At 44.0% G+C, this 22,345-nt stretch overlaps 1 protein-coding gene across 1 annotated transcript; it reads left to right on the forward strand.

The window, feature by feature from the left end:
- The first annotated feature begins 16,812 nt into the window (after nt 1–16,812).
- LOC6589808 (keratin, type I cytoskeletal 9) lies at nt 16,813–17,635 on the forward strand. The gene is made up of 4 exons (XM_002015117.2): nt 16,813–16,945; nt 17,000–17,202; nt 17,259–17,407; nt 17,466–17,635. Exons 1-4 carry the CDS (start codon nt 16,850–16,852, stop codon nt 17,519–17,521), a joined length of 504 nt encoding a protein of 167 aa, XP_002015153.1. The 5' UTR covers nt 16,813–16,849; the 3' UTR covers nt 17,522–17,635.
- Nucleotides 17,636–22,345: the final 4,710 nt, after the last annotated feature.

Below are 22,345 nucleotides of genomic sequence, written 5' to 3' on the forward strand. Positions count from 1 at the left end.
GCGTCGTCGTCGGCGTCGGCTTCGGCGGCGGCGTTGGGCTCTTCCCTTTTTTTTCGTTGGCTCAAGCTCAATCATATTTCCTTTATGTGCGCCCCGTCCCTCTCTAACTCTTTATGTGTGCTGTGTCTGCGCTCTTTCTATGTATGCCGCTCTGCGAGAGTGAAGAGAGGGCTTCTTTTATTTATCCATATTTCCTTTATGTTAGCTTTTGATGCTCCTTCTTGTTTTTCGTCTCTCTGCTTCTTAGACGCTGATTGTCCTTTTTTTTCGTGGGCAGGGATTCCTTGAGCAGCTGAAATGCCGACGGGAAATGAATATCAAACATTTTGTGGATAAAAGAGTAGGATTTTTCCTGGTAAAATGGAGGATAATAGGGATAGTATTAGATGTTCTTTGTAATAAGGTTACTAGGGGTACTAATGGATATTCTTTGTAAAAAAATTATTATTCTTTTGTGTTTATACATGAAAATTGTATTATAATCATTTACAAGACATTTTTGAAATGTGTTTTAATTATTTCTTTAAATATGTAGCTTAAAGACTTAAATCTTAATAAAAAAAAAGCTATTCCAGTGAAAATTTGAAGTGTGGATGTAATTATTTATGGGCTTAACAAATTCAAAGAATTTTTGCAGTACTCAAGTATTTTCCTTAAATACAAAAAATACTAAAAATATCATTTAAAAAGAATAAAAGTACAAAATATTGCCTTGAATTCTGAAATGTGTAATTTCTTTTCGGTTTAATTTTAATAGAAATTACAAAAATCAGTATAATTATTCCAATTTCTTGAAATTTAATTAGAAATTAAAACCGACAAATGACTAAAATGACTAAAAATAAAGTCTTTTGGTCTTTTTTAGATATGTAGATAGAAAAAGGATCCAAATCAATATTCAAATAAACATTTACATTGGCATTTATGTATATTCCTCGGATCCCAGTGACACCCCCTTCTTTGTGTGATCCCTCCTCCGATTAGCCCGATCTAATACCATATTCCCAAAAAAGAGAAGAAAATCCCTCGCTCTAGCCATGAATAATGCATGCGATTGTCACGACTGCCGCCAATTGCATTTCATTTGATTTGATTTGATTTCAGTTGGATTCATTTCGACTGAATGCATCACGTACGGGTTGTATCTATGCATGTGCAAGTACATGTATGTATCTGCGTATCTGCGTATCTGCATGCCAGGCCAGGCCAGGCCAACCCTCTCGATGCAGAGGAGGAACATCTGCTTATGAATTACTGACAAAACACACATTTCACTGGCAACATTCAAAATGGTTGATATAAAAAATGAATTCAAAAATGAGACGGGCAAACGCTGTTGTGGGCTGTTTTTAACCCTCCAGGAACATCCCTACTTGGAAATATATAAAAAATAATAACTAACCCTCTCGCTGTAGCTCCTCTCGCGGACTCAACTCTCTTTGTTGGAATTTTATATGCGAGAAAGCCCCTAAAATGAAGTCAGAGATCCACAAAGTCTAAGAAGAAAATGTTCTCTATCTCCATATCATTTATCATCGAAGAAGATCCCAAAGATCTTTTTTCTCCCAGACCATCATGGCGGTTCCTCAACACAAAAAATTGTTCAGAGCGAGACGGCAAGTGGCATTACTATGCAAATCATTTTTGGGGGGCGCGGAAGAGAGAGACAAAAAGAGAGAGGGAGACCCTAAAAACTGGTTTTCTTTCCAACAATTTTTGATGACGCCGATTTGTCTCCACAATCATAAAAATCGTTCAGGGAAACGAAAAAGAGCGAACGAGAAAAACAAATCAAAGAAAATCTCCGACCAGAACATAATTAAATTTTTTGAATAAATTATTACAAAACACATTTTGAGCGGTAAATGCGACAAATATACAAACGTTTGACCCCTCGACCTCCGCCAGATACCAAAGGTCTTTCGAACATCTTTTATAATTTTCCAAACATTTTTCTTTTTATTGATAAGAAAACGTGAGAAGGTTAAGGTTAGCAGTCGGTGGGATCTGAAGAGTGGAATATGTGCTTGGGAAATATTATTTCCTATAAGAAAGAGTATTCCAAGGGTTAGCCTGGAGTATCGGTAGTGCCTGGAATATTCCACTCCTTAAGGGGTTTTTGTATTAAAATCGATTTAAGGCTTGAATTTGGTACTTTTAAATGTAAACAGATTGATGGTTAGATAGATGGATAGATAGATACATTTTGTAGTCACGTCTGTGCTGGCCAAGTGTCTAATTGCCTGGCTCATTAGGCATATATGTATATTCCCCAGTGCCCCACGGCCGGAGGGGCCCCTCCAATAAAATGTGAAATGCACGTCGCTCATTCGATCAAGATCGTTGGCCAGTCTTTAATATATTATATATCACGTGTGACTGGCAACGAAATAAAATAAATTCAAATTGAAATTAAAACTCTTTTGGCTGGCCATTAAAATTAAGTACTTGCGAGGGTACCTCCTCCAGCGAGGGTCTCCGCAAAGGTTCTACGGGTCTATGGGAGAGTGTGGGCCGAATGGGTTTTTGATTTGTTCCGAGTGATTTATGTTAACGATGACACCTGCCGGGGGGGAATCGATACTCGGTGAGGCTTTTGGTCCAAGGTTTATTCGGTTTTCTGGTCAGTTGGTTTTCCTTTGATTCGTTTTGTATTTCTTCGACTGGTTTCAAAATATATCAAATATCATGTGTTTTTCTTTATTTTTATGTGTGTGTTTTTCTTTTGATTGCGACATATTTTCAAGCATTTTCTTTGTTTTTTCTTGTAGTTTAGAAAATATATAAAATATATTTTTCAGAGCAATTTAATTTGCCCGAAAAACAGACACGACACAAGATACTGGCAAAAACATTTAAGAGTTGACCTTGTCGGGGGGTTGGCTCTGGCTCTGGCTCCAGTTCTGGCTCTGGCTCTGGCTCTTTGGGCCATTTACCCGATTGCGTTTAATCGATTTCTTTGTAAACTGAAAACCAATGTCAACAGCCTCGCAAAACACACAGACGACACAGCAAAACACAACACACAAATAAACGGAATCCAGGCAAAGGAAAGGCGGCTAAGGAGCCGAGGAAATTTGCTTCTCGAGCGGCAAAACATTTACACACTTAAACGAGGCAAAAGAATTTCCCTGTGGGGGGTGGTGGGGGTGTGTATTCCATGTATCGAAAAGAAAACTAAGAAATTGTAGTGCAAAGAGAGAGAGAGAGGGAGAGGGAGAGAGAGAGTGGCCGCCCTTGGGGCAACTTTGTCGCGTAGGTAAATATACATTCCCTCTGAGAGAGAGAGAGAGCGCCACGGAATGTATCTGTTGGATACACTTTGCCTGCCAGGGCCATTTCCTCTGCCATTTTAAAGTGTTTTCCCATCGATTTTTTCCATCTGGGGGCCGTTCTTTGATTCATAATTCAACTTTTCAACAATTAACACGCCCTCACCGCCCCCAGCCCTCCACTGAATCATCAGCATTAATGCCAAATTTATGTGGCGTTGCATTCTCTCCTAACGAAAATGGAATTCATAAAATAAACCAACATAAAACAGAGGCTGTGGGGATCGCTTGGCTCGTGGCAGCCACATGTTCGTCTGCGACTCCGCCCTGAAGGGGGGCACAGATGGCTAGAACTAGAGGAATTTCTGGTATAAATCATACATGAATCATATACTGTATTTTATTGGGTGTCCAGCGGATATGTAATTGCTTTTCCGAGAGAATTTCCCTCGAAAGTGCTGTTGTTTCTGCCCCTTTAAGCGGCAACCTTTTGGCTGGCGTCCGATGAAAATTTAATGACAATTGTTGCATTTAAATGTTGCCCCATTTAGGACCTCCTCCTCCTCCTCCCCCACCGCCGCCCACCAGTCCCCGAAAAGTTCAGGGACCCGACAAAATCGATAAGGTCCAAAATAGACATGTCTGTTCTGGTTCGGGTTTCGGGCTGGCATTGTCGTTGGCTTGTTCCTTCCGTCCTTTTTTTTTGCTCTCCGGCGACGTCAACAAGATATATTAGCCGGTTTCATTATGAGGCCAGGACGGGGGCTCCCCCGAAACGGTCTGTGGTGCGTCGAAGAGTGACGAAAGTGTTGCACCCTGCCCCCTCTTTCTCTCTCTGTGTGTGTGTGTGTGTATCCCGTTACCCAAAGGATGTCCTTGCTCTGGCCATGGGCGTTGTTGCTGCTGCTGTCTCGTGGTCTGGTCTCAATGGGTGACTGTGTCCTACACACACACACACACACACATCTAGGCCCTGAACATGTGTGTGTGCAGCTCCCATCTCTTTCTGTCTGTGACAATTTCCGCCTGGCTCTAAGCGGGTATTCCCCACCGTCCTTGCCAATTGCCAAAAACCTACTCCTACCCCAGAGAAACTTGGTCCGTCCACGCCTCCATCCCGATGTCTGCCCCACCCCCACCCCCCCTCCGACACTGTGTCTGTGTCTGTGCCTTTTTTGTCGCCCTCGTCTCGCAGTTTCACTTTTTGCCAGCAGCTGCTGCCTCGCTCCAACAAAAAGCGTTCAAATTTCCATTGCGTATGGCAGTAGCTATCTTATATACTCTATATACCATCTGTATATATATACTATCTATGTACTTGGGAGGGAGAGCAACAAATGGAACAAAAACTGCGGGCATTTTTATGTTAATCAGGTCAATGGCACGCCCGCAACCCCACCGTCCCTCGACCCCGCCCCCAACGCCTCTGGGTGCTGGCCATGCCCCGAAATTGGGCCATAAGTGGCGCCCCTTCCCCACGAAAAATAAGCTTTAGTTTCGTGGCGATTCCAGATGTCGAACAAGGCCTTTAACAAATTGTTTAGCTTTTGTTCAATGGCAACATTTTGTGGCATCGCTACCCCCCTCTCCCTCCCTCAACCACTCAACTGTAACAAATTAAAAAAGATATATATAAAAAAGAGTTGCGTGGATCGAGGGGTGGTAAATGGGTTAATTCGGAGTCTCCCTCTCCCTCTCTCTAGACCTCAGAGATCTCCTCGTTTTGTTGCGCTCTCGAGCGAGCTATTTGTTTAGGATACAGCCACAAGGACAAACATCCTCTCGTAGCCATTGTCATCATTCTGATCCTGTTATGATTCCATTTCAACTTCCCTGCTTTTTCCCGATCCAATCCCCGATGCCGATGCTGTGACAATTTTTCCGAGTAGCTGGTTTCTCATTTCGGATTATAAGGAGATTATGAATGTCGCTATTTGGGATATGTTTCTGTCATAAAGCCGAGAGCTGGTCTTCGAGATCTAATTGTTCCCACAGAGCTCCTCCTCCCTCCTCCCTCCTCCCTCCTCTCGGTTTGCTCGATAAAACTTTCTCTGCAAATCCGCGCATAAAAGTTCCATTTGAGCTTCACCGCCCCTCCAGACAGGAGTGGAGTGCGCTTAAGACCCCCCCGCCCCCCGTCAACCACCCAAAACCCTGGAAAAGTTTATTGTTGGTGCGAGGGTGGCTCAGTTTTTTAATGCGACACCCATGGGGGTGCAGGGTGGTGCTGGGTGGTGGGTGGTGGGTGGGTGTCATGCGTGTCGGCAAAACATATGCATAATTATTTAATTGAATTAAACAATTTCGTAAATGGTAAATGATGCGACGAGCGGCCTCCCCTCTGCGTCTCGCTCTCATCGACATTTGCATAAATACATAATTATGGACTGGCTCGATGATGTGCGGGGGGCGGGGTGGGGGGCGAGACTCTGTATGCACAATGGCGTAATAAAATTTGCATGCCTGGCAGAAAAAAGCTTTTACGCCTTGAAATGAACGAATGAATGCGAGTGGGTGTACTCATCCTCGTCGCACTTGTCATTCACTTGTTTCGAATCATTTCGGGGATGAATATTGCCTGTGTCTGGCTCATTAAACCCGCTTCTGGCTCAAACTTCCATAAGGGGAAGATTGATAACTCTAACGAAGAGGATTTAGTATGCATTGCTGAGCGATATACATGGGGCCATAAAGTTGGAGATGAATTTCGATGAGTACTAGACAGAAAATGTGGCAAAATGGAGGATTATTTTGAAGGAATTTGAGATTAGATCCCTTCCTCATACTTGGATTTTGTCATATACCCGCGAAATATTTTTTTAAAATTCTTTAACAGCGATTTATTATTTTTTTCAGCGCGAAAATCCGCAAAAATTGGGGGTTTGAATGGAGAATGGTACAACTTTTCACAGGTTTTTTGATGCGTGTCTAGAGAGTAGATATATCTGAAGATATAGCGACCTTTCAGAGGTTTTTGGATTCGTGTCAATGGACTGGATAGACCTGAAGATAAAGCGACCCCAAGTTGAAGTTTTCTACCATCTTTACCCCTTTAAAAATAAGGTATTTTGAATGATATTATATTGTTTTTGGATGTTAGTTTTTTAGAGACATTAATTCTTAACAAAATTAGCTACTAATTATAAAAATAATAGAAAAAATGTCCACGATACGAATTATTTATTAAATCAAACCCAGAAATTCATTTAATTTAATTTCAATTAAATTGAGTTATTTAATCATTATTTAATCATTTAATTAAAAAATGGAAACTGAAGCACATTAATGGAATCCTCACATTTTATAGATATTTCAAGGTGTATTAGATGTCTTCTGGTTTTTAACATCATTCTGAACATGAATATTGAATGCCTGCATCTTTCCAGGGGCGATGCACCATCAAATGGCCCGTGTGCCACCAGCAGAAGGCTGTTACACGCGAATCCCAGGCGAAAACATACCCAGAAAAGCCTTTAATATTATTACACCAACAATTTTCCATAGATATGTGTGATCTTGGACCATTTACTGCTACTCAAAATCCTCTGAAGGCAGCGAAAACTCAAAAAGATACTGCTGACATATCTGAAAAGACTCTCCGCCATATTTCCCAGCCCACCATAAAAGGAAGCCCCAGAACTGAGACTGGGACTGAGACTGAGACACCGCCAAAGAGATGTGAAATAGTTTATGTGCCGCTTCACACACAATCTGTGCCCCAAAGGGGGGGCCCCCCTTCCTGTTTAGAATGCGCGAGCGAGTGCCTCAATTTTTCCAGATTTTTATTTGATTTTCAAATAATTTGGATTTTGATTGAAATTAAACTTGGACACACGCTTTGCATGCCTAATGAAGGTTCTGCCATGGCATAGGTTTTCCATTCCCAGCGGCGGTTCGTGGGTGTTTTTCTTGGGCGGGGAGTGGAGTGAAAGGCGGACGAGTTTTGACGCATTTCTGATATCTTTTTAATGTTCTCATTAAACGAGTCGAGAACGTTACCTGCATTTGGTATTTGCTTCAGATGAATACCATTTTATTATACGATTTTCAAGAGGGCGGGAGAATGGGAGAAACCATTTTGAAGGGGCATAAAAGATACATGAGGATTTGGTGGATATCCAGTGGCTTGTTGGGATTAAAAAGATGACAAAATTGAGCAGACTGAGGAGACTTTTGAGTAGATTCCTCCCACAATTCCAGCCTGTTCTCCGCCTCAATCTCCATTCCATTTAATCATTGACAGACCAAGAAGAATTCCCCGAATATTCCCCGAATCCCCCCTGTCTAAGAGTACAGTCCATCCATCACAAACCGCTTTATAGGCAATGACATATTGTCTATTATAAACCAATTATTTGTTTTTGGTCTACAATTTATTGGATCTCAGTAATCGATATGCGACGATTTGCGCTTTTCCGGAAAACAAATTTCCCGCATTTCAACCATAAATTAAATACATGAAAAATATCAAATTTCAAATCAAAAAAACCAAGAAAACAATTAGTGAAAAATCTTAGGATTTTCGGCAATTTTTCGAAAATTGTCATTTGGGAAACGAGACAAAGAAGACGAAGAGGGACGACGAGGGAACAATGAAATAATTGATATGTAAAATAATATTTTGGTCCTTGCTGACAAATCGAAATCCCTAATAATGATAGCCCCAGGTACAGGTCCCATCTGGGGACTCCATTCATTCATTGTTCTGTACGGTTCGGTTCGGAGCGGTTTTGGGCTCACATGCTGTGCTCTTAATATAATAATCATAATAAATCCTTAATAATTTCCGAAAGCATCAAAGAGCGGCGACAAGGCAGACGACCGACGACAGATTGGTATTTAATGGTCGGGGCCCGAGGAGAGGAGACCCAGGAGCGGCTTAATGAACTCGGTTGACAAATTTCTTGCGATCCTTGCTGATCCTCCGCACAAAACACATTTCATTAGGTTGCACAAACAACGTTTCATCCGTCATGCGTCATCCGCTCCACGTCTTGGCTTTTGTTCAACAAATTGCGGTTGATTGCACACGATCCGAGATTGAGTCCCCAGATCGTAGATCGTTGATCGTAGATCGTCCAACCCCGAGGCACTTTTTAGCCAACTTTCCACGAGTGCGAGATGCGTGCTCGGGGCAACAGTAGCCATCGAGGAGGGCTGCCTTTGTCCACACTGAGGCTGAGAAGTTTCCCGGCTAGAGAGCAAATCAAATTCTCAGATCACAGATCTCTGACGGCGGTGCGGCGGAAAAACTGTTTCATCGCACCAGCTGTTCGGCCCTCGGCCCCCGGTCCCCGGTCCCCTCTCTTTATTGATATTTAATTTATGTTCTATTTGAGAGAGAAAGAGAGCATTGACGACACAAATTACATATTGACACGCTGATGGTTTTTTAATATCCACACACACACACACACACACAAAGCATACACCTACACACAGATACGTCAGCTGGGCTCTGTCTCTGGCTCTGAAACAATAAAAATGAATTTCATTTAATGAATTTATACATTTAATTTATTGGCTCTCGGCTTTTTATCAAATTTTTGATAAAGAGCAACAGAGGGAGGTATACTGTCCGTCACGGACATTGGCTGCTACCGAGCTACGGACACTCTCCATTGCACACAGCCGACAGAGGCATCAGGGGCATCGGAGGCATCGGAGGCATCGGAGGCAGAGGCACTCCCCTTCCGCGGACCTTAACAGATGCGGTCATGTTGGTTAACAAACATTTTATTGGCAGTTCAATTTCGATTTTTAATTAAAGCGTGAAATATTTTTGACGTCATTTATAGAGGGAGGGCACTGCCCAAACGAGGAGGCCGCGATCCATGAATTCTTGGCTGATTGGTGGGGGGAAATGGACTGAAATGGAATTGGAAGAGTTTTAAAACGATCATTGTATTGTTTATTCAAGTAAAATCCATCGGTTTAGTACCCTGAAACTTCTCTCTTAAGAGCAAGGAGAAAATACCTGGCCTCCAAGAGGACACCACAGCCACTACACCTTCTTCTCGAGGACTTTAAAGTCCCCTAAACCCTACCGCCACCGTTCAGACCCCCTCTCCGGATAACTAAGGCCCATATTGGCCTTTGTGGGGCTCCGTCCGGGCTCCCGTTCTACATATTCCCCCTTTTTTGGTTTAGTTTCGAGCGGTTGGCATCTTGGCCGCCGCAAATCCAATTAGCCTTTGGCAAAAAAGTTCTAGAAATACTGGGCTTTTATTTGATATTTTCCAGCACAAAAGCGTTAATTACCCGCCCTGGCAGAGGGGGCGGAGGGGCAGAGGGAGGAAGAGCAAACAATATCGATAACGAATGAAAATTCAACTCAGTTCGGGGCCACAACGGAATCATCTGTATGGCTTCCCCATGGGTGGAGCCCCCCCCTCCCTCCATATAAATGCTTGCTTATGTATATATCATATATACATATGTATATATGGTATCGTGTGTGTGTGTGTGTGTGTGTAAATGATCCCCACATTTGTGTGACTATTTTTCCACGCCTTGAATTTAATTCGAATTGCGACTGAAAAGGAAACAACAAAAGCAACAACAACAAAAATAGTTACTAAATTGAAACGAGACAAAGGAAATGGAAATGAAAATGGAAAAACAAAAAGCATCGATACAAATGCGATTAAATTACAAGCCTTAACTATTCTTATTGCATTGGGGGCTTTGGGTTGGGGGCTTGGGGATTGGGGGTGGTGGAGCTACCACATACAATATGTAAAGGTAAAGCAGGTGGAGGGGGGGCTGGTCTGGGGCTGGGGGAACACCCTATAATTCACATTAATACCCACATAGAACACGAAAAATACTCAAAGTCTGCAGAAAAAGCAAAAAAAGAAAGAAAGGAAAAAAAAGTTCAAATAGGAAAATTAAAAATCGATAACATTAAATTGAAAGAGCAGCAGGCAGGGGCATGCCACACACACGTAGGGCAAAGAAGGAAAAACAAAAAAAAAAGTAAGAACTTAAGCGTATTAAATTGGATTTGATGGAAAAGCTGCAACCGAACATGCGACAAATGCGACACACAAATGCACCAAGGGATAAGTGCGATATGGCATAGGGATAGGATATCTGTGCAAATGCAAATTTACAGCTACTACAGATACACCCGTACTCGCACTCGTAATCGTCCATGAGGCATGCAGGGACATGAGTAATTTACAGATACACCGAGTGACGGCAATCGATGGAGTTCTTCATAATTGGTGGGCCATTAGGGGTGGGATTCAGTCCTACCAAATGCTAAGAGCCACACTTCTTTGGTGCACGATTTTCTTAGGTAGAGGTCCGCTTGGATCATCCTGTTGGGCAGGTCGACTGGGTGTATTCTGGCCGGTATCTAGGTCTCGCAAGACGGGTACCTTCTGAGCTTGCAAATATGACTCTTCGCCTGTTTCTGGGTAACGTTAAGGTCCTTGGCAATGTCCCGGTTACGGATATACCACTTGGGATGCTCGATGGCAAGCCATGGAATGATGAGACCGACTTGAAGGAGATGGAGAACAATGTCCGCACCATGGAAATGTAGGAACAGCTGTGAGACGCATCCAAATTGGTGCCCCATAGCCGTATGGCATCCAAAAGCTGAAGATCATGTGCTTCATTGAGGATGAGAAGGTGTCCATCGACCTTCTGCAGTAGAAGATTGAGGAGTTCATCGATGGCAGCTGCCTTTAACAAGATCTAAACTGAGTTTCTTACTACAGTAAGTTTCTTACATGCATTATATGTCGGACATGCCTTTTTTTCCTTCCGGCTAGTAGACCCCAAAGAAAGGCATCAGAAAGTACAACAAATCGGAGCTTCAATGGTGATATGTTCTTCCTAAAGGCTTGCTTGCGCGCCGCGCGTCATGCGGCAGCCCACCTCGGTCGGTTGGGCGGAAGAAGGGCTGGGTTTGGCCTGGTATCCGCGTGTAACAGCCTTCTGCTGGTGTCACACGGGCCACTGGATGGTGCATCGCCACCTGAAAGATGCAGTCATTGCATATAAATGTCCAAATAGTGATACATAGGTTCCTCTCCTATGGCCTGGCATATATAGTTATATATTTCATATTTCCTAGTCCCTGAGATCAAGGCAAACCCTCAGCCGGGCTATCCCCGGCCTCAAGCCCAATCCTCACTCTATAAAATGCCAGAAATTGCAGAAGAAAATCCCAAAAAATAGACGCATCTTTGGCGTACTGTACCCAACCAAAATTAGACATAAAACTGTCTAAGGATCCGCCCAGATATGCGCTTACGAGTGTCCCTGTTGATATAGGGCACAATACAGATGCCACTCGATAAACATTTGCTCGTTTACATAACTGGGGGCCGCGCATCAATTTAATGCTGACATTTTGGGCCGCCGCAAAAGGGAAATGGAAATGCATTAAAAATTGATTTACGCCGGCTATTTACGCTCATAAATTTGTAGCTATTTAGCGGTTCTCCAAAACAACCAACAAATTGTCAACACTCGACGGCGACAGGGGCGGGGGCAGGGGCAGGGGCACGGGGCAGGGGTAGGGCCCAAAAAGAGAACCGAGAAAAAAACTGAAATATTACACTCGAATATTAAAAAACAGAAAAGAATGGAAGGTAGGCGGCATGGGTGCACTGAGAGAAAGAAATGTGTGAGATTCAATTTGGAAAGGGGATCAATGTTTTATATATATTTAAATTTAACATTGTATTATATATTTTAATATTTTTTATAATAATATAAAAATATTGAAAATTATATATAATTAAATTTATATTTTTTATAATAATATAAAAATATTTAGAATTATATATAATATTTAAATATATAAAATATAACAATAATATATTGTATTTATATTTTTTATTACGCTATAATAAACAATTTATTTTTTAATAATATCTTGGCTATAAGGAAATTTCAAAGTCCCAAAAAAAGGGAATTTTCAAATTATTTAATTTAAATATTATCCTTAGAAATCCACAATAATATCTGGCTTAAAGGGGAAACCCCTATACCCCCTATATGTATCTTCTATGGCTCACTGGCTACTTATTTTTCTCAGTGTAGAGCGGGCTGCAGGGCCTTTCGACAGGCGACAACCGCTTGAGGAGACGAAACCAAATGAAGCGCAGCGGAAGCCACGCCAAAACGAGAATGAGAATGAGAACGAGAGCAAAACACAAGAAAACATAAATGAAAATGAAAACAAAGGGAAAACGAAATGAAAAAAAACATAAAACATAAAAATAGAATTGACAATGCGTTGACAGTTGGCCTGGTGTTGGTTTTTGTTGCTGGAACGGAAAGAAGGGCGGAGGTGGGGGTAGCTATGCGCCGGGGGGGATGGAAGAGGAGACGGGAAGCGCCCGCAGGAAGCAGTCCTACGACTTTTCTCCCTTGGAATGGTGGCAGTTTGAAGGAGTAGCCAGCTATCGGTTCGATGGGGAATAAAGACCACTTTGGAGGGTCACCAATGGATAGGATAGGATGGGATCATTCCTAGAACAAGTCTGCAATAAAGAATCTTGTAGTACTGTGTCTTTCGATGCCATCTCCCTGCCATATTTGTATCTTAAATACTTTCAAGATACATATTTCCCTTAAGCTCCCCTTAAACTGCCCTCTAACCCCACCTCTGGCCGCCCTGTATCTCAAAGATTGCAATTTTGTAGCCACATTTCACTGGTTCTTCGTTGTTTATGGCCATTTTCGATATAAAAACTGATGTCCTGTCCGGCACAAATATCCTTGAGGGGTTGGATGGATGGATTTCGATGAAAAACCGAAACAAACAAAAGTAATTTTTGAATGAAAAGCAATAAATTTGCGAACATTTATTGGTTTTTCGGCTGGCTGTCATGTGCCAGCAACAACAACTAGCGAAGGGGCATTCCTTGCATCATTTAGCCCCGTCTTTATGATTCACACAGATACACAGATACAGAGATACAGAGATACATATCCACCCACAGATGGACAGATACATAGTTGACTCCTTCGACAATTGGGGGATGCTGAATGGGACAATTTTAAGGGGCACTTGAGCGGGCTTCCGTCGTGTCGGTCGGGCCTCGTCATTAGCCTCGAGGCCGAGGCCGAGGCAGAGGCAGAGGCGTCGTCCTCCTCCTCCTCCTCCTCGGTGGCGCGTGCCAGGGTTCAATGGGTCCCAGGACCCGCACCATAGAAGTGCAGCAACAAAAGACCGAAATACTTCCGTTTGACAGTTGCAGGGAACACTTTCGAATAATAACAATAACAATAAACCCGATCCGGGACACGGACTTGGACCTGGACCTGGACGACAATGGACAGTGGACAATGGACAATGGAGGTGGTGCCCTGTGGTGGCCCAGGTCTAATGAAAGGGGGGTGTGGCCGTCGACTGACCAGAGGTCAGGCAGTTTAAATTCTGTCATGTTCGCATTTGGTGACAACTCTCTCTCGCTCTCGCTCTCCCGCAGGAAGGGGCTGGCCTCTTCCTCTCCTCCCCCTTGACCGTGGCTCAAAAATTGAAATATTACACACATTTCATTCGAAAGCGACGCTTTGTCAGCAGAGCAATAACTGTGTACTGTGAAATCAATATCGAGTCGACCTTTTGCCACTCTGACAGATGACCCGTACGCCAGTGTGTCCTTTCAGGACATTAAACCAGGCCAAGCTGCAGCCAATTTCCAGCGAAAATTAATGTCCCATCTATGGCGCATCAATGAGTGGGTCCTGTCACATCCGAACCCAATAAATGTGATCCTAATGATGCCACAGCTTAGAGGCTGAGAGCACCACAGTCAGAGTCCCACATGATATCATTTCGAGGCATAATCGCGGCATAAGTGATTTAAAAATATCTCTATTGTTGGGGAGAATCTAATAACTCAATAAGGAAGAGCTCTGATACAAATATAGCACATATTTACTTGCCAAGAACAGCCTGTGTTGTGAAGACCTTTTACAATAGAAAGAACAATTTATTCCCTTCTGTAGCAACCTTCTTATAAACCACACGGATTATTCTCTCCACCTATATCATAATCCTCAATAAAAGGGTTAAAGTTTGCGGTCTAAAGCTTATTTTTCGCTGGGATGTCCCCCAGATTATAGAGTTTATTCCTAGTTTTTACTCTGCTGAACTTCAATCTTACACTTATCCCAGCATAGGTCCATAGTTGCTCTCTGATCTGCCCAGATCTTCAGGGTTCCATCATAGTATATCCCATTTCACGTTCGATATATAGTTCCTCCAAAAGATAACTTCTATCAAGCGATATAAACGATATAAAGGGGTTCTAAACTTTCAAAAACCAAGGGACAAGTCCCCTAGCTTGTGCGCCTACCCCCGACTCACTCGCTTTGCTATAGGACGACGACTAGACTGTACTTCTGGTAACAATTGAGCTCCTCATCCGCTCATCATTAGTCCAAGGCCTCTTTTCGCCTTCTATAATTCCTTTAAGGTTCCTCCTTCTTTGTTTCGCCTTCTACAATCTCCTCCCAAATCCAATAATCATTCTAGTTCCATTCAAACCAAGCTGTTACCAGGCAGACCCCCCCACCCATAGTCCAGTACTCAAGATCCACGCACCTCCCACTATGTGATGCGATCGAGGGCGATTTATTCGGGCGATTAAGCGAAAGGCATTTCATATTTTAGCCAATTAGGAGAACGATCGGCAACAAGCTACACTAATTGGCAGACATTTAACACTCCCCCACAGCCCCAGTGTTGGGGCCATAAAACGATTTCCAAATGAAAATTGGAGGCACTCAAACGCTGCAGACGGCTACTGAAGATGGAGGGATGTGGAGCCCATCATCATCATCATCATCGGAGGCTTGGGGCAGAGAGGGGGTACAGAAGGGGTAAAGAAGGGGTATAGAAGGTGCTGCAGTTCCCCCACGCGCCGTGCCGTGGCGATGATTAATTGCCTTGAAAATGTTTGTTTTCATAAACAATTTTTTTAATAGGCCCTCGCATGTCGGATCCGTTCGGTTCGGATCGGTTTAGGGCTGGGGTTTGTGTTCGACGAGTGGGCGGGGTCAAAGAGTTAAATCGTTTCGAGTGTTGTCGCTGTCGGATCTTAATGCAGATGACTTCGATGACTCCAATGACTCGGGCGTCTATTTTGGGGTCCTCCCTCCACCTCCCTCCACCTCTGACAGATGCACTCGTGTGGGGAATGTAAAAAGAGTTGATAAATCAAAATGTTTCTCGGGGCATTAGGACGGGCGTCTGACAAATCGCCTCGCCGAGGCCCGGCCGCAATGCTGAAGGTGCTAATTGAGAGCAATTAGGCTGGATATTTTCATATTTCCCCCACGTTGCACTGGGGCTAAAAATAGTCCGGAAAAATGCGGCAGGAAAAACACACGAGGGATTTTTGTTTTTTCAATTAAACATAAAAAATTTTTTCAACAGGTGACAAAACAATTTTATGGCCCAAAACCGCACGAAGGCCATAAAACGGGATTAGGCCTTGGGGGGAGGATGTGGAGCCAGTGATGCCTTGTTTTGAGTTGGGAAAAACATCAAATATTTTATGGATTTTAAATTGCTGCTAAAAAGCAAAGCAGCTCATAAATCTACAGGCTCTTGAGATACTTTTTTCTTTTTGTTGTCCGGGCAGGTATCAATCCCTGCCAAGGACACATCCCTACTTAGCCTCAATGGCATTATGAATATGAAGCCGTAATATTTTTATGAACCTCATAACGAGGCAGTTTATGAGGTCATCGGGCATTGTCTTGGGCTCCTTTGTAGGTCAGCCTTTGGGCTTTGTTTCCAGCGACAGCAAAACACATAAATAATTTCGATAGGGAACAGGTTTTGCCACAGCACTCAGATACAGATACAGATACACAGCTGTGCGGCCTGCAGAGTGCTGTACAGGTGGAAGGTGCTCTTCCACCATTAAATGTCTATTTTATAACAAATATATTTGTTGGTACAATCGCATTAAGTAGTACCAAAGCCATTATACAATATTTATAAACAAATATTAATTCCATAAATCAGAGAGCCAGCCACCTAATTGACTAATTCAATAAATTCCCACAACTGCTTTTAAATGCCGTTAATAAGTGGGCTGTTTATTGGCCATAAAACATGTATCTAATGGCTCCTGCTGTGTGTTTCTGTGGGAAAACTGATAGATACAAATCTTCGACTGGTTTTGCATTTATAATATTCATATTCCCCAAAGCCCAAAGACGTGGAAAAAGTCAATCAAGTCGGGCGTTTTTCAGGGATTTGGAAATATCTACGACTTCCCCACTGAAAGCCAAACAAAAGCCAACTCCACCCCAAACTAAAATCCTACTAACTCCTCTTTTCTATGAGATCTAGTCCTCCTTGATTTCTGTTTTTTGTAAAAACTCGTCAATGCTCTGGCAAAAAACTGGGAAATTTTCATTCCGATTTAGGCAGTCGTTCTGGCAACATCTCGGTAGAAAAAAAAAACCAAAAAGTAAATTCTATTTCCAAAATTTTCCGAAACAAACAAATTTATTTTCCAGTTTTTCCAAAAATAAAAGAAATTTTCAAAAATTTGTTAATTTAATTTTGCGGTAAAACAAAATTCGATATGGAGAACGGAAACTATAATGCGCCCGAATTCGGCTGGGAGTACAGCCACGGTGGGGCAGGACACGGCCAAGGGGGCATGTCCAACTATTCGCAGGTGAGTCCTGGCCGCCTCCAGCCTCCAGGCCGAAGGTTTGACCTCTCTTTGCAGAACCATGGGGGCCGCCAGTGGCTGCACTCCAACCAGAACCAGAACAGCTACCAGCAGCCGGGCATGTCCGGACAGGGACAGGGACAGGGCCAGTTTGGATCGCCGCCGGATCTTTTTGCCGACTTTAACAACTCGATGATGTCCAAATACGGAAACTACGGTCCCTCGGGTGCGAGTTTCTCCCACCAGCCAGCGGGCGGCCAGTAAGTGCAGATCCTGCCTGTAATCCTCCATTGAGTAACCATCTATGCCTCTCTAGTGGTTCCATGATGCACGGCGGAGGTCACGGCATGGGTCACGGCATGGGCAGCGACATGGGCAACGGCATGGGTGGCAGCAGGAATGTGGCCCCCAGGATGCAAGGCGGCTACTCCGGTCGCCGCGGCAACGGCTCTGGCCGAGCCAATGGTGAGTCTTTTGGCCCGATCTTGGCTTCCTCACTGAGTCCCTTCTCTTCCCCGGGCAGGTCTGGGCGAGCCCAGCACGGCACGTGGCCAAAACAACGGCACTAGCTGGTTCTAAGTTCCATTTCCGCTCCAAAAATCCCTTCAAAAAGTTTTGGCATATTGAAATTTGGCTTAAAAACAAAACGTACCGTATAGATCGAAATAAAGAGACTTCAAAACTTCAAATATATCAAAATATTATCCACATTATTGACCGTTTAATTCAAAGGCAGCCGGGGGTCGAGGGCTGACCTTTGCCGGGTGCCGTGTGCCGGGTGCCGTGACCTCTGTCAGCATGGAAATCAGTGCTGGGGTGGCTCAGGGGAGGGACCGGGCTGGGGTGGGCGCATAAATTACATAAGCAATGCATTTTGTATGTATAAATTATGATGATACTATTAGTTAGCGTGTCATTTGGGAACGGGCCTATAAATTACAGCCAGAGAACAACTGCACGGCCCTCCGCCACCGCCACCGCCTACCGCCGATCACGTGCCCCTGCCACTCTCTGCCGTTTTTTCCCTGTTTTTTTGGGGGAGTTTTTATTAATAAATTTACATACACTTATGTACAACGAATGGCCCCAAAACGCGCGTGTGTAATGATCTGTCGCCCCGGATCAGGGCACTGGATTAATGGTAAACCAAAGACATTTTTCATCGAACATTCGGAAGCATTTTTCCGCTGTTTTTTGTTGGGGGTGGAGTGGAGTGGGGCGGAGAGCCCCAAAGTTCAGTCAACTATTCCCTGGTTATGAGAGCATTCGTTGTGCTCCAGATATATTCGGGAACACTAGATCCATGGGCCCTCGGGGCCCCGGGCTCCGGGCCCCGGGTGGTATGCCAGTCACGTCTTGGGGCAAGAATAGAGCCCCAGCACTTTCGTGTTTTCATTTTAATTCAGTTTTATTTCTTTCTTTATAGAATATACACTCGTAGCATTAAGTTAGTCCGTGACAAAGGGGTCACAAAATAAATTAAAACAATTGAAATTTACATTAACATTTCTCGAGCCGAGCCGAGACGAGACGAGGTCTTTACACCTCTTTTGTCTCAGCGGGGGGTTCGGGGCGGGGCACTGACCAAAGTTGGGCATTTCGGAAAGAATAGGAGCTTTGGCTCGGCTTAGGACAAAGGAATAAGGGTGCTTGGAAGGTGCTGAAAGTGGAAATGAAACAGGAATACAAGAAATCTGAAAAGTTTTCCTTGGGTATATTGATTTGATCCAATGATGAGCCGCCTTCGAGGGCGATTCCGACTGCCTAAGGCCAAGAAAAAGAAGCCAAGAAGCAATGCCATACAATATATGATATAAGGAGGCACTTAAGATGATAATATCACAGATCCAAGCTCTCTAGAAGACAGAAGAAGAGACTATAGGACATTTCTTAGGAGCCATGGAAAGCGGTGGCTCCGAAAAGATCCTTTAAATGAAGAAAAGTTCTACCCAAACGAGGACTGCTATTCATCTTTCGGAAATTGGCAAGGGATCAAGGGATCCTATCAAGCCCAAGGCTTCCCTGACTATATTGCACCCCAGAACCTCCTCTCTCCTGTGGACTCGTACACCCATAGACCCCTTAAACCATAGAGTGCTCCCCTGCCCCCCCCCAGTAGTGCGGCATTTCTTGTTGTTTGTCGAATTCGTCTATTTTTTGGATTTCTGTTTCAGTTTCTCCTCGTTTTTTTCCATGCACTTATTTAATTGTGTTTTTATATTTATTATGTGCTTTCCTCGAGTCGCCTTTTAATGTGCCACATTTACGTAAAAATGTATTTTTAATTTATTTTCTAGACCGCTTTTGTCGCTTTATCGAGCTCATCGGTTTCGAGTTAGGGTTTAATTTGGGGATCCCGGGGCAGGGGGGCCCCTAAGCACGCACCACTTTTTGGTGGTTTCTGAATTCAAATTGAGTTTTTATTTTCGGGGTTTTAGTTGTAGTTGCTTTTATGGCCCCCGACTTTGGCTTCGGCTTCGGCTTTAGTGCCGTGTAATGAAGGGTTTATGGGAAGGCTCTGCCAAGTAATGGCGAGTACGTCCGTCCCATAGAGGGTATTGTCTACTAAAAACCTTTTCTTTTAGCTGGTTTGATGAGGTAATCAATCTACAAGCCATGATTTCTGTACAGATATCACAATAGAAAGGGGGAAAATGGGGTAGAGCTGTCTCCCAAGCCATGTTTTATCGATTTTCCATTACAAAAACAAGCCTAAGATGGCTTTAGATCAACAAAGTTTATCCCTAAGATTGTTATTCAAGGAAAGAACATTGTATTCTTAAAGAAATTCGATTAAAAATCACTTTTTGTTGAGAGTATATTGGTTTTTCCAACCAAAAACACCGCCAGACATGTGTGAAAATTCACATAAATTCTAAAAATGGAATTATAGGGAATATAAGACAATATATCACACCTTCTTCCACTGCCAACTCCCATAGGGCTTTGGATACTTCATTAAGGAAGACCTTTGGGGTGATGCTGGCCCTGGGTGTCTATAAGGTGGCTCGGAACAAACCCATTGCTTCGGAGATCCCTTTCAATCTTCGTCAAGGCTATTTGCCAGGAAATCCTTGTTCTTTGTTCAAGGTTTTACTTTCAAAAAATCCCAACTAGAACTGCCATTTTAGCACTCCCCCGCATCTAACGATGGCAGGGGAATATAAATTGTTTTACGGCTGTCTGGAAACAATGGCAAATTGCAGAGATTGAAATGATATATCTGCATATCTGTTAGATGTTAACCGTGTGTTTCGGTAGCTCGTATTTCGTGGCGGAAACTAGTTGCTGAAAAAATCGGCATCGTCGGTGGTCGGCCATAAAATCAACACTTTGGTTAGCAAAACAAACCGTTTAATGCAAAAGCAAACAAGAGTCGACAACAACTAGCCGGCCACACACCTGGCCAACGGCTGGGGGGCAGGGGGCTCTATGCCAGTGGCAGTGCCAGTGGCAGTGGCAAATAAAAAACGAGCCACTGGCGCCTGTGGTGTTGATAAGGGCGTGGTGGTGCCAGTGGATTTTTTGCACAATTTGTTCAACATTTTTGTTGAAAAACCACAAAAATCAATTGACAATTCAAGTGATTCCGGCATGCCCCTCTCCCCCCTCCTCCACCACCATATGTCCCTCTGTTTCGATTCAATTAATATGCAGAAAACTTTTTAGTGACATTTCTATTGAGCGTAATTGAATCATAGAATCCACCCGCCTCTCGTGGGTGCCATTTTTCATGTTTCGTGTGTGGAATTTCAGCTGCAATCGAATCGAAACTATCCAGCCGTGGGCCGTGTCAACTCTGAAATACTGCCGCCAGTTGACAACTCTATTCGCTGTCCGCCCGCTGCGCTGGCTGCATTTATCACGCGACGCCGTCGGGTGCCGCTGGCGGTGTCGTTGGCGGTGCCTAGCCCAAAACCCGAATCCAAACCCTAACCCAGATACCAGCGGGTGGTGCCCGGGTGCCCGGGTGCCCGGGTGCCCAGTGTCCGGCAGGGAAGCGATTAACCTTCGCGTGGAGTGGTATCAGTTTAAAGTTGCCATTAACACGCCATTGTTTGGCTTTTATGGTCATTTCCCACCCCCACGGCCCGTACCCCGTACCCCGTACCCCACACCCTTCTTCGTGGTATCCATCCCTGTTCCTATTTCTATGCTCTGGTCGAAACCCTATCCCCGCTCTAATTTCTAAGCAGTTGATTGATATGTCCAGAGTCCAGCCTTTGGGAAATAAGAGACAGCTTCCTGTGGGGCGGGGGAGTAATCTCTGATGGTCTTATTGAAAGATATTTGAGATATTTTGGATATCTTGATCTCTCTGGGTTAGTTTTCTCGCTCTAAGAGGTGTAAATCTCGGGGTAGACTCATTCGTGATCACTATTTGACAATGTCGGGGTCACCAATCAGCGTCGGAATGCCCTATATTCGATCTATCGTGGTCACTCCATCCTTGGAGTAGGAATTGGCGATGTCGGGGTCACCAATCGGCGTGGCTGTGCTCCAACTTCAAGCTGTCGGGGCCACCAAGCAAAAGTCTCAGTACTCCATCCTTGGAGTAGGAATCAGATGCAAAGTTGGCAAGTCGGGGTCACCAATTAGCGTGGCAGTGCCCCATCTTCAAGGTGTTTGGGTCACCAAATCTCAGTACTCCCTCTTTGGAGTCGAAATGAGATGCAAAGTTGGAAAAGTCGGTGTCACCAATCATCAGTGCACCATCTTCGAGCTGTCGGGGTCACCAAGTCTCAGTTTTTCATCATTTGAGTAGGAATTAGATACCAAGTCAGACACTACCTCCTCTCCCTACTCTACCTCTTGGCTTCCCCTCCTCCACCTCGAATAAAACCCTTACTTTTGACTGACCAAATCAAATCGATGGAGAACCAAAGGCAACATTCTTTGATGACCATAAAATGCACTCGAGCGTGGGGTGGCGGGGGCGCAAAAGTAATCACGAAATTGTTGCCATCATTCAGGGCCAGCTGCCTGCGAGACCAGACATCGATTTTATTTGTCTTTTCACCCGAATCGATCGGGGAAAAAAAAGGGAGCAATAGCAATGCCAACAATTGCGCTAATTTCGAATTAAATTTTTAATCTCAACCGAACGGACAATTGCAGTCTGTCCAGCCATCCATCCATCTATCCACCCACATGTGCGGCTCCTTCCGGGCTTCGCGTTCACCCTTAGTGCGGGTCATCCATCCGCTGACCGCTGGTCATCATCAGTCCACACCCTCGCTCCGTTCGAACAAAGACAAACGTCAAAATTAACGAAGGATTTGGCGATTTAACGCTCAAAAACCCAGCACAAGATGAAATGCGATCAAAACTCACACAAAATTAAATTCCTGGCCCAAAGAGAGAGAGAGGGAGGCGAGTCGAGGTCGAGTCGTAAGCGGATTT

The sequence above is a fragment of the Drosophila persimilis genome, unplaced genomic scaffold (genome assembly GCF_003286085.1).
Source record: "Drosophila persimilis strain 14011-0111.01,24,50 unplaced genomic scaffold, DperRS2 tig00000191-arrow-pilon, whole genome shotgun sequence".
Taxonomy (NCBI): Eukaryota; Metazoa; Arthropoda; class Insecta; order Diptera; family Drosophilidae; genus Drosophila; species Drosophila persimilis.

What these genes read in the sequence shown, in the direction of transcription:
- LOC6589808 (XM_002015117.2), top strand. Translation starts at nt 16,850, where the DNA reads ATGGAGAACGGAAACTATAATGCGCCCGAATTCGGCTGGGAGTACAGC. An exon ending in GCATGTCCAACTATTCGCAG is followed by an intron (nt 16,946 to 16,999) that starts GTGAGTCCTGGC and finishes CTCTCTTTGCAG; the next exon opens with AACCATGGGGGCCGCCAGTG. An exon ending in CACCAGCCAGCGGGCGGCCA is followed by an intron (nt 17,203 to 17,258) that starts GTAAGTGCAGAT and finishes ATGCCTCTCTAG; the next exon opens with TGGTTCCATGATGCACGGCG.